At 44.4% G+C, this 13001-nt stretch overlaps 1 protein-coding gene across 2 annotated transcripts in view; it reads right to left on the bottom strand.

Moving 5' to 3' along the window:
- Positions 1-8396, bottom strand: part of GPM6A (glycoprotein M6A) — a 179554-nt gene extending 171158 nt beyond the window's left edge. Inside the window, exon 1 of one of the 2 annotated variants that reach the window (XM_060278716.2) lies at positions 8032-8396. In XM_060278716.2, coding sequence (XP_060134699.1) covers positions 8032-8035 — 4 coding nt within the window. In that variant the 5' untranslated portion in view covers positions 8036-8396. The remainder of the gene's footprint in view (positions 1-8031) is intronic. The other variant, XM_088659699.1, reaches the window with a different exon arrangement.
- Between the last annotated feature and the right edge of the window lie 4605 nt (positions 8397-13001).

Here is a 13001-nt window from a genome sequence, read left to right as displayed (position 1 = left end):
GGGGCCAGAGACCTAAGACCAACTAGCAAGTTCATTGCAAGGGCCAGATTCAAACTGGGGGTGTCCAGATTTGTAACTCATTGCTTAGGGACTGTACCACACAACCTATCAGTAAAAGCAATAGTGTGTGTATATTTAACTCTAGTAAAATCCCAACATTTCAGTCTTTTAATATGAATACAATGTATACTTCTTTTGTAACCAAGTTTGTGGTTTGTGTGTGTTGTTGTTGTTGTTTTTAAAAAACTTAGAGATCTGACAACAAACAAAACCCATTGGATGCACACATACTACACGCTATCATTATAAGAGCTTAGAGTTGTTCAAGAAGAAAAAGATAGGAGAGGTAGAAAAGCATGATTTACACGCCACGAAGAGATTGCATTGAATATGCAATTATATTTAGAGCTGAAAATTAATTCACATAAGAAGCTACTGAGGTTTCAAAGTTAGTACGTCTGGCATCAAAAGCAAACACTGTCTGGAAAACACCAGTAATGGTACAATTGATATAGTAAAACATGGTAAGTTCTACATTGTCAGTTCTTGATTATGTGTTATCTGTACTTATGTTATTGGAACAATGAAAATACTACACTTCAGCTGCAATGTTATGCCCAAATAGACACAGAATTAAGAGCCTATGTATGGGTCCCCCTGTCCTATACACAAACCATCCCAATGTATGCTTATCCAACTTTAAAATAAAATTAAAACTCCATGGAAGAACATTATTTTCCTTTCCAAGGTAATTTATTACATTGCTAAACTGATCCCAAAGCTATGATTTTTCTCTCTTAATGTTTAGATTACATCTGCTTTCTATAATCTAAACTCATTGCTTCTTTTCCCAGGCTAGTAGAGAAGACTAAACAACCAATTGTCTCCTTTTTCAAATACTGTATACTGTATAGTAACTTTGTAACTTTCTTCTCTGCGATTTCCCCCCTTCCCAGCCTACATGATCCTTTGAGAGCTCTTCCAATTCCTTTGCCAGATTGTCTAAACTTCTCCTGAATCACATGGTGTCAAAATGAATGCTTCTTTAAAGCACACACAGCCAGCCATGAAGAACTAAACAGGTATAAATTTCATGCATTTGTTTCTACTTTCACTGCATCAGATGTAATCAACCTTTGGGTTGCTTCTGTTTAAGCCATGGTTCAGAATAGACCCACTGAAATAAACAGACCAGTTAATCATGATTCAATCAAATTATTTAAATGGGTCTACTCTAAGTATAACTTACTCAGAGGCAACGCTTTAATTGGAGGTTACGTAAGAAACCATAAGAAAATGTATGGCGGGGGGGAATTTAAATGGATACTTGTTATATGCCACTAGATTCTATGCATATTTATTCACTAAGATCTGCAACATTTACAACACAGTCCTGTACTCTGAAGCAAGTCCTATTGAGTTCATTGAGGTTTAGTCCCAAGTACAGTGGTACCTCGCAAGACAAATGCCCTGCAAGACGATTTTTTTGCAAGACGAATGCGTCTTGCTATCTGATGGTGACTCGCAAGACGAATTCATTTTGCGAAAAATTCATCTTGTGAATCGCGGTTTCCCATAGGAATGCATTTAAATTTAATTAATGCGTTCCTATGGGCAAAAAAAGAAATTTCAATGCATTCCTATGGGAAACCGCAATTCGCAAGACAAATTTTTCGCAAAACGAATTGACTCGCGGAACGAATTAAATTCATCTTGCGAGGCACCACTGTAAGTGGAGTTGGGACTGCAGTTTTAGACAATCAATTGGACAGGATAGTAATTATGTAGTAGAGCATCTATCTTGCATATGGAAGGTCCCAAGTTCAATCCTCAGCATCTTGAGGTACAGCTGGCAGAATCCCCTGCCTTGAGCCTTGGAAAGCCACTGCCAACCCGTGTAGACAATATTGACCTAGATGGAACAACGGTCTGACCTGGCATAAGGCAACTTCCTCTGTTATCTAACTTAACGGGAAAATAATCTATTGAAAACCTTGATGGGTGTAAAAAGTACTCACAAACCAGAGAGCAGATTTAAATTTATTCTTAATGTGAGTACATACAAAATACATTGACAGCATTTTTCCACACAAGACAGTTGCTGATGAAGCACGAATAAAAATTATTTTAAAGCATTTCCCCCCCTCCATGCTTGTTCATGTGCAAATGCATGAATATTTAATCCAATACAGTGGAACCTCGGTTTATGAACACCTCGGTTTATGAATTTTCGGTTTATGAACACCGCGGACCTATCGAACGGATTAATTCACTTTCCATTACTTTTAATGGGAAAGTTCGCTTCAGTTTATGAACGCTTCAGTTTATGAACAGACTTCCGGAACCAATTACACCCATGTTTCAGTTTATGAACGCTTCAGTTTAAGTACTTTGCGGACCCGTCTGGAACGGATTAATCCACTTTCCATTACTTTCAATGGAAAAGTTCGCTTCAGTTTATGAACGGTTACTCCGCGGACCGTCTGGAACGGATTAATCCACTTTCCATTACTTTCAATGGGAAAGTTCGCTTCAGTTTATGAACGCTTCAGTTTATGAACAGACTTCCGGAACCAATTGTGTTCATAAACCGAGGTACCACTGTAATGGATTAAAAGCTATATCAAGTATGTGTATGTGTGTTGTGTGTTACAGTCCTTTTCCAAGGTAAATGCCCATAGGATTGTGGTTTTAGGACCACACTATTCATGAGGCAGGACATATGTGATCAAATATCACAAGGCTTTTCTTTACTTTGAAGCACTTGTGAAGGGGGGTACTACAGTAGTAATTCAAGTCAAGGAACTGCGACTGGGGAAATAGGTTAACCCTTTCCCCCTGTGCTGCTCCCTTATCAAAGTGCTAATAACCACCATCAGGAGAACAGACATAATGTCTGTATTTACACCTTTCCCCACCTGCAGCCAGCTAACAAACTTTGAGAAGGATGGTTTCTGTAACTCCCCCACATTACTTTAGCACACACACCCTCACCTGGCAAGGGGCTTCGAAGCAAAGGAAAATATGTCAGAAGATCATGACATGGATCTCCCATACCAGGCATAAATTCTCCCCTAGGCTTTTTTTAGAGAGAGAGAGAAAAGACACATTTAGGAACTATTGTTCTAGGAAATTTCATATATTATCTAGGCAGAATAGTTTTGGCCCAGGAAAAGCTATCTTCAGAAAATGTATCCTGGCAACATCTAAGCCACTAGAGCAGGAAGACTTTACAATACTTAGTGATTTACTGTCAGTCAAAATTTACATGCATGCTGGCATCAAGTACTGGAGACACAGAGGAATAAAAAAGAGGCAAGAATCATTACGAACAAATTGCAGCTGACTTTGTTACCCCTCTCCTTGTCCTTTTTTTAAAAATAACTAATACTCTAGATTCCACAGTTTATGGGCACTGTTGCATGAAAAAGTATAATCTGATTTTCTCCTCCAGCGGTACTTGTTGTATCTTGGAACTACATTCAGACTCAAGACATTCTTTGGAAGCAGTGAACTGTTGCCTTGCTTCCAGAGATGGGATGTTTCCTAGTAGAGGAAAAATAAATCAAAGCAGACAGAGTGGGGGGGGGAGCAATGGGGAAGAGCCATGCAATTCACCTCCATTAAAATTAGTTTTATTAACTTAAGCTTTTCCTACTGCAATGGTCATTAGTGCATTAAATTCATATACGCATAGGACCCAAGAAGTAGGAAAACTGAAATATCTTGTTGTTGTTGTTTAGTCGTTTAGTCGTGTCCGACTCTTCGTGACCCCATGGACCATAGCACGCCAGGCACTCCTGTATTCCACTGCCTCCCGCAGTTTGGTCAAACTCATGTTAGTCCTTGACTAATCACGGACTATCAGCTAGTCTGTGGCTATTCTGGTTTTAGCTTTTGTAGCCTAAACCCTAGTTAATCATAGTGGACAACAAAACATAGAACTGTATGGTTGGAAGGGGCCCCTGAAATGCAGGAATCACAGCTAAAGAATCCCTGACAATTGGCCATCCAACCTATGTTTAAAAACCTGCATCGAAGAAGGGTCTACCACCTTCCAAAGAAACCAGTTCTTCCTAATGTTTAGTCAGAATACTGCACATAAACACACCCGCACAAGTTGAAGGGATTTGTTTTTACATGTACAAAGGTTAAAGACAGGTCCATATTCTGAAAGCAGAAATGTCAATACATGGTTGAACCTCAAAAAAAATATCCATGCTGTCCCCAACAAGGGTGCCAACCTGAATAAAATATGAGGGGGGACAGGTAAGCCCCACCCAGCATAATCAATCACATGATGCAGCACACACACCATTTGAATGGCAATGCCCATCAACTTGGGTGGGCAGCCCCCTCAAATATTTTATAGGGGGAAGGGACCTCAGCCCCTAGGAGTTGGTTCCTATGCTTCCAAATACTGCTTGTTCCATTGCCATAATGCTCTTAAAAGGTAAAGGGACCCCTGACCATTAGGTCCAGTCGTGGATTACTCTGGGGTTGCAGCGCTCATCTCACTTTACTGGCTGAGGGAGCCGGCATTTGTCCGCAGACAGTTTTTCTGGGTCATGTGGCCAGCATGACTAAGCCGCTTCTGGTGAAACCAGAGCAGTGCACGGAAATGCCATTTACCTTCCAGCCAGAGTGGTACCTATTTATCTACTTGCACTTTGACATGCTTTCGAACCGCTAGGTGGGCAGGAGCATTAATGTAGCATTAATAAGAGAAGCTGCCTCTAAAGTGGTATATACGGTAGCACTTTTATTGTTCCAATGGTGAGGCCTGCTGCTGGAGGGAAGGTGGGTCATTATTCAAGGGAAGGAAACGGAGTTATGTTTATGAAAGGAAAGGGTTGACATTACTAGGCAAGGGTGGGGAGGAGAACAGAGAATATCAGAAACTGGTATTCTGAACCTTTTCCCAGCATGTCACTACAGCGATTAGTAAAACTAACCATGGATGTGTCTTACATATGAAATAACAAACTTCAAATTTCCATATGTTTACAACCACGGACTATGTGTACAGAATGCAGCAACCCAAACAGGAAAATGGAGTAGTATTGTTTTTTTAAAAAAATAAAATAAAACACCACCCCAAATGTTCCCATTTTGCGGAATCCCTGCCAAGAGGGGAAAGTTGCCAATCCTACTACAAAACACTGGCAGATCATTTATTAGGCAATTCTGGCACATTTGTTCACATTCATCACTGAACTATATAACTTCATAGCGTCGGGAGAATTCTGGCAAAACACCTAATGCCCTTTTATCAATGGTGGAAACCTAGCCTGTACCAACAGACAGCAAAGTTTAAAAAGCTAATTAGATACAACAACCCCTAATGGTCTGAGCCTACACCCACAAACCCACTCAGAAAAGTCTTACTGATTGCCTACACAACTAAATACATTTCGTAGACGGAATATTTTGGGCTCCTCTCCAAAATTTTGGCACGTGTCTCACATGACACATCTTAAGTCCAAAGCTTGCCTCACACCTTCTGAGTGAACACCTTAAGTAGCCAGGGGTTGTTATGCTGTTTTGTAGTAAACTGTTCTGGGATCTTCTGACAAATGGCAAGATATACATGGCTTACAAAGGGTGTCTCCTTTTTATTGCACATTCATTATTATTTGTGCTCATGATGCTGCTGGGGTGGTGAGGGGCTGCCTTAAGGGTAGGTGAACTCAGTGGGTGGGTGTTTTAAAAAATAAATACTTTTTGCAGTGATCTAGGGAGGCAAAAAGTGTCTGCCACTGAGCTGAAGGATGGGCCAAGCTGAGCAAGCAAGCAAGCAAGCAAGCACATACATACATACATCCTGCACATACAACTTAGTAACACTGTGAAACTGTAGAGCAGGCATCCCCAAACTTCGGCCCTCCAGATGTTTTGGACTACAATTCCCATCTTCCCCGACCACTGGTCCTGTTAGCTAGGCATCATGGGAGTTGTAGGCCAAAACATCTGGAGGGCCACAGTAGAGGGGATGCCTGCTGTAGAGCCACTCAACCTGGGCTAGGGGCAACTGGGACAATTTGCTCCAGGCCTGCTACTAATGATTATTGAATGTCACCTAATATTTTTGGGCAAGGTGCCACCGGAGAGAGATTTTCTGTGGTAGTTACCATAGGAAAATGTGTACCGGTAGGAGTGGTGTGAGGCCAGGCCTTAGGAGAGGAAGTCTTCCTGAGTGAGTAGTGGTGAAGGCCAGCAGCAGGCCACAACATGGAGACCTGTGAGACTGAGCCCCAGGAACTCAAAGGAAGTTCTGCCAGATGGGGGTTGGAATCTGGAAGAGGCAGTACAACCTTATCTCTATTTCCTTATCCCCATGGAATTAATAATAATAATAATAATAATAATAATAATAATAATAATATATTTATACATACATACATACCCTGCCCATCTGGCTGGGTTTCCCCAGCCACTCTGGGCGGCTTCCAACCGAATATTAAAAACAATACAGCATCAACATATCATATGCTGCCCTTCATCACAAGCTCTTAGGGCGGTTCACAGAACATAAGAAAGAACAAAGCACATCTATCCATCTGCAAGAATCTGTGGTCTTTGCATGTAACAACATTTGCATGTGACCCCCAGCACTGTGCACATATGCACGAGTCTTTGCAGAGGGGAGGCAGAAGAACTCCCAACACCACACCTACTCCGGGCCCCATAACCCTCTGGGTGGCCTTACAATGCTGACCACAGGGGTAAGGTGAACTAGAGGTATGCCTTGCCCTGGACACTCTTTACCCTAGGGCCAGACCAAGACATTTTGACACCTAAGGTGAACCACAAAATGGCATCGTTGTCATAGTTCCTGGCCCCACCAGTGAAAAAATGCACCGAGAACAAAGCTAGAAAATCAAATCAACCTTATCCAACAGATGATCTGGCAATCAAAAGCCACTGTGGGGAAGGAAGGAAGAAGGGATCCACTTTGAATCATGCCAGGCAGGTGCATAGCCCAGTAGACCCCAGAGCGCAGCCCTTGCCATTTCCTCCCCAGGGGTGGGACGAGACCAGCAGCACCTTCTAGTCATCAGAGGCCCTGCAGAGGCAGCACTGGAGGAGCTGCAAGGGGGTGGCAGATCTGGCCTCCAAGGAGCATGTTGCAGCAATGAATGCCACATTGGCAGTCAATGCGTTAGAGGACGGATCTGCTGCCTCTGTGGATCCTGCCACCTTGCCTAGTGGGTGTGTCGGTTCTGCTAGCAGTACCAATCCTGCATACACATGGAAAAACTTTGGAGTGGTCACACTGCTTATTTCCAGTCAGTGCATACCCAGTAACTTCCTGCAGGAAGCCTTTAGCCCTTTAAAGTGTCCTGCTTAGTTTTCGTCGGGTTTTTGTTGTAACGTGGTGGAATTGGGGAAGCCTTGCAAAACCAACTAAAGCGTAACAAAGCCACTGTTATTGTGCCAGGGGCTATGTTGCCGAATATAGCGAAAGACCACCCTGAGCTAGTAAAGAAGTAAACCCCAAGTAAACAAAACAAGCAGAAGGCGGGGCTCTGGTAGCATTAGCAGCTGTAGGGGGGGGGGAGACTCGTTGGTTGTTGTTTTGCCAGGAGAGCTTCTTGGGTCTCTGAAGCGGAGCGAGCTGCTCCTGCCCAAATCCTCCCCTTTTCTTTTACTTCTACAACTTCGAGGGACGTGACTAACCCCCGTCCTCCATTTCACGGCGGGTCTCCTTAAATGCAACCTTCTTTCGAGCCTTTTAACCTCGCAGCCCATAGACAACCAGTTACAGAAATAACGTCTCCTGGAGAGAGAAAAACACCTCCCCACCCTCACGCCTCTCCCCTGCCCCGGTCGTGGGGGAAAGACAGGACGGGGGTCGCTCGTCGCTGCAGCCGACTCTGTCCCGCTTCAAGCGAGGCGCCAGGAAGCAACGCCACTGCTCTGAGGGCGGGAAGTTGCCAACTCCCGTCGAAGTTTCCCCGGAGCCCCAACTTCGCGCGTCTCTCCGCCACGAGGGCTCTTCCTTCCTCCCCTCCGCCCGGACTAACTCACCCATGTCGCCTCTCTCGGCTCCACGCGGCCGCCCAAACCAAGGCGCGGACCCCCCTGGAGCGCAGCAGCAGCAGCAGCAGTAGCTCCCACAGCGACCCTCTGGCACTCTCCCCGAGAGGAGCCGCCGCCTCGCCAGCAGCCCCCACCCCCAGTCCCTCGCCCCGGCGGCGTCAGCAGAGCGGAGGCGGGTCCCCAAGCCCCGCCCCCAGCCCACCTGCCTCGTCCCACGGCCGCCGGGAGGGTCGCTCAAGCGGAGCCCCCGCCTCAGTTAAGGAACTGCCGCCCAACTTCTCTCAGTTGGGCGGGAGAGCAGCAGGACAGCGGACGCGCTGCTGAGGCGCTTCTTCGCCTTTGTCGCCCGGGCTAGAGTAGCCAGCGCAGGCAGGCTGCTTTTGGGGTCCCCACACAGCCGAGGGTCGAGCTGTGCAAGGAGTTAAGGAAGGCTGGGGGGGGAGCATGCTGAGCGCGGCCCCCCTTTTTTGGAAGGGGAACTGGGGAAGCATCGTCAGCGACGGCTGCTGCTGCTGGTAAGAAGACGTGGTGGACCAGCGGAGAGCAAACTTTCCTTGCTTCCCATGCTCGGCAGCAGAGCCTGGAAAAAGAAGTAGAGAGAGGAGGACTCTCCAACCAGGAAGCCCCCTGGGAGAAACGCTGAGGCACCCTGCAGCATTTCACCCGTTGAGCCAACGTTCCCCAGCCTGGTGCCCACCAGGTGCGTTGGACTACAACTCCTAGCAGCCCCAGCCGTCGTGGCCAATGATGAGGAAGGTTGGAGATGCAGTTAAACACATCTGGAGGGTACCAGGTGGGGGGAGGCTGTTCTAAGCTTGGGGGGGTCTGTAATCAAGCAAGAAAAGGGGGTGACTGCAGCTCCTAACTCCTCTCTCTTGCTGACTGTCTCTAGGCACCGAGGGGGGAGGGCAAGGACTACTGTATATCCAAGTTGCAACCACCTCTGTGGGCTTGTTTGCTTTCTCTCTCTCTCTCTGAGAGGTACTGTATATAACAGGAGTCAGCATATATACTGTATATAACAAGGGGTCCAGTCCACCGTCCCTCAGACCTTGTGGGGGGCCATACTATATTTGGGGGGGGGGTGAACATGCCCTGCAAATAACTCAGAGATGCATTTTAAATAAAATGACCCATTCTACTCATGTAAAAAGGGATGCGGGTGGTGCTGTGGTCTAAACCACAGAGCCTAGGGCTTGCCGATCAGGTGGTTGGAATCCCCATGGCGGGGTGAGCTCCCGTTGCTCGGTCCCAGCTCCTGCCCACCTAGCAGTTTGAAAGCACGTCAAAGTGCAAGTAGATAAATAGGTACCACTCCGGCGTGAAGGTAAATGGCATTTCCATGCACTGCTCTGGTTCACCAGAAGTGGCTTAGTCATGCTGGCCACATGACCCGGAAGCTGTCTGCAGACAAACGCCAGCGACTGGACCTAACGGTCAGGGGTACCTTTACTTTTACCTTTACTCATGTAAAAACACGCTGATTCCTGGACTGTTTGCAGATTTAGAAGGTGATTGGGCCAGATCTGGCCCCCGGGCCTTAGTTTGCCTACCCATGGTATATAAGGTTGATGCTAGACCTAGAAGGTCACCTCACCACCTGCATTCAGCCTAGTGAAACACACCTGCCCTGCTCTCCAGAGGCAATGTGTGAGGGAGGGAAGGCAGTGGGTTCATTGGACCCAATCCCCATCCCCATGCCACCTACAGGTAAACAAATGAGTGCTTTAATTGGCAGCTCCTTCCATGACTAGCCCACTGCACCACCAAGGCAGAGGGGACTGCTCACAATTCTGCTCACAATACTCCAGCCAGCCCCATGGGCCCAATCCTTCCTGCTGTGGTACCCAACAGGGGTGCGCAATAGTGGAGGTAGGATCACTGGCCTACCTTAAGGACATTTAATGAGGTGATCTCCCACTTTTACCACCTCAGTGAAAACTCAAAACTGTAGAGAGATGGCTGAGCAAGTGAAGACGTAGAGTTTAGATGATGATGATGATTTGCTTTCCTTTTTTAGAAAAGTCCTATACTGCTCCTAATTCTTAATCAAAACTACAACTAGTGTGGATTCAAATATGAGGTTTTTTTCTCACGGCATAGTCCTTGCTGTGCTTCGTAGTATAATCTAAAAGAATGTTGCCCAGCACAGGAACTCTGGGCTCTTCCCACTTTCAGCAAGATGCAAAAAGCTTTATGAAAATGTAGCAGACTCAGATTCAGTGGGAAGTTGGACCTGTTTAGAAAACAGATGAATGGGGAATCCCCCTGTAAAGGGGCATATAAGGCAGGTGGAAACTATTACTATATCTCCTGTAAATCTGGGCAATAAGTGACAGCATTATTAGTACTCTCACTAATAACCTGTACTCAAAATTGGTTACATTTTTTAAAAATTAAATATATACAAATGACTAAATTAAATTTCAGTACCACTCTATTTTTATTTCCTCTTCTCTAGGAGATCCACTTATTTGTCAAAGCTTTCTGGTCACAACTTTTGCCTAGCATATCCCTGTCTATACCTTTCCCTGCTTATTACAATATATATCCTAAACCAGGCATGTCCAATAGGTAGATCACTGGACATCTGTGGTAGATCACTGGCTCTCCCCAAAGCAGCTCAGCAACTTTGGCTCCCCTAAAAAGCTCTACATCTTTGCTCTGAAGCCCCCAAAACAGGGCTTTACTTCCTAAAAAACGCTCAACTTTAACCCGAACCCTCCAAAACATGGATGGCTTTCCTTCCTAAAAAAAGCTCAACAACCTCAACCTGAACCCCCCACTGTGAGTAGATCGCAGTCTCTTGGAGGATGGCCACCCCTGTCCCTGTCCTAAACTAAAGCAAAGTACAGTCATACCTTGGTTTTCAAGCAGCTTAGTTCTCGAACATTTTGACTCCCAAACACTGCAAACCCAGAAGTGACTGTTCCAGTTTGGAAGCCAAATATCCGACGGTGCTTCCGCAGCTTCTAATTGGCTGCAGGAGCTTCCTGCAGCCAATCAGAAGCTGCACTTTGGTTTTCAAACATTTTGGAATTCGAACGGACTTCCAGAATGGATTCCATTCGACTTCCAAGGTACAGCTGTATAAATAAGAGCAGGGAACTATGAGTCTCTATATATTGTTGGACAGCAACTGCCATTAGCTGCAGCCAACATGGCCAATAGTAAGGGATGATGGGAGATGGAGTCCAGCAATATCTGGAACATCACCAATTCCCCATCCTGTCTATATATTTATATAATATCAAAAGCCTTTTACAAAACATTAGCACTGTTGCCATTCTTATTACTGCAACACAGGGCTGAGAGGAATGATGCAGGCTCCAATTCCCAGATGGTAGATAAACAAGAACTGGCCCTAGAGATAAGTCTTTGTACCTGCAAGTTTTGCTAATTAAAGCCAAGATTAGCTTTAATTAGAACTAGGGGAAAGGGTTAAATCCCATACTTCACAGATCTGCTTTAGGTCCCTTGAAGCTGCTTTTTGTAAGGAAAAGGATGTCAAGAGTTCCATTCACAGAACTTCCATGTCACATCTAATTTGACTATAATGTCTGTTATGCTACCCAGGAGACAGTAGCAACTGAAAAGAAAGATTTGCCTAACTACATCTGAACACTGTGAATCCCACCCCTACCCAACACCCACACCCACACCTTAAGCTTCTATTGGCTGATACCAGTAGTCTAAAGTCAAAAATAATTTTGGCTGCTTTTTGTACACTGAACATAAAATCATGGCTCTTTATTAACTGAGTATAGAAAGCCCAAGAAACACTAGTAAGCATACAATAGGGTTGCCAACTATACAAAAGCCAATAAGTAAAAGCCAGGCCTGTTCTTGATCCTTTCATAGCAGCCTGAAGATTTTCACAGCATGGAGGTAACATCCTCCGTTGCAACTTTAGAGAGTGCTCAAAACATCGAGAACTCTACTCAGAAAGTTGCCTAACAGTGGCTTTATAGATCTGTCTCTTAGCTTAGACCTCTTAGCAATTATCTGTTTTCTATGCATTGTCCAAAGCCTGCCTTTCTCTCTCAATAAGGTTACATCACATAATATTTTTGTTGTTAATTTATACTACTGTTGCAAGGTTATTCACACTGCAAAAAACATCCATCTTATAACATTATTTTGATATGATCCCACCTACCTGAAACTATGTGTGTGCATATAAATTCAGACAATGTGTCCATATGCTGGTGGGAAAGGAAAGAAAGCGACCTCTGCTGACTAAGTAGTGCTGCTGATTATATTTCTTCCTCCTGTTTTCATTTAAGTAAGCTGTCCAGGAAAAAGAAGCCAAAACTTTCTAGGAAATGCTATTGCACACTACTACTGAGTTCAGAACAGGAAATGACTGCAAATAGATTAGGAGCACCATAAAGATAGAACTGCATGGATAATGTACTTCCCCCCAATGGGAAGATTATCCTGCATACCACTGCTAGAAGCAACTGACAAGGTGAGGTATATGAAAATTATGGAGGGGATGAGAAATGATATCACATTTTTTAACATGGCTGCAATCCTGAACATCAAATAGTGACATCTAAGCACAGGATTGCATTAGAAGTATCATTTCTACAGTCTAATAATAATAATAATAATAATAATAATAATAATAATAATAATGATGATGATGATGATGATGATGTATAGATTATACATACAATGTAAATTCCTCTTCAACTTTTGTAACATAAAAAATCTGTCCAAGTAGGCCTTTCTGAAAATCTAGTAGAGATCATGGCAGTAGAATCTAAACATACTTGCTCAGAATGCACAATGTTAAACTCTTGCTTCTTCTGAAAAGCACTGCTTTGCTCATTTAAAAGTAGAGTAGTTATGTTCCAGAGAAGCAGAATATATTCTAAACTCTTCAGTGTGCTGAAAGTAGTAAAATGAAAGCAAAACACACAGTTTCTGTTGATATAGTTGCAGTTTGGGTC

The sequence above is a fragment of the Zootoca vivipara genome, chromosome Z1, assembly GCF_965207765.1.
Source record: "Zootoca vivipara chromosome Z1, rZooViv2.hap1.1, whole genome shotgun sequence".
NCBI lineage: Eukaryota > Metazoa > Chordata > Lepidosauria > Squamata > Lacertidae > Zootoca > Zootoca vivipara.
This window is presented reverse-complemented; position numbering and strand designations above follow the sequence as displayed.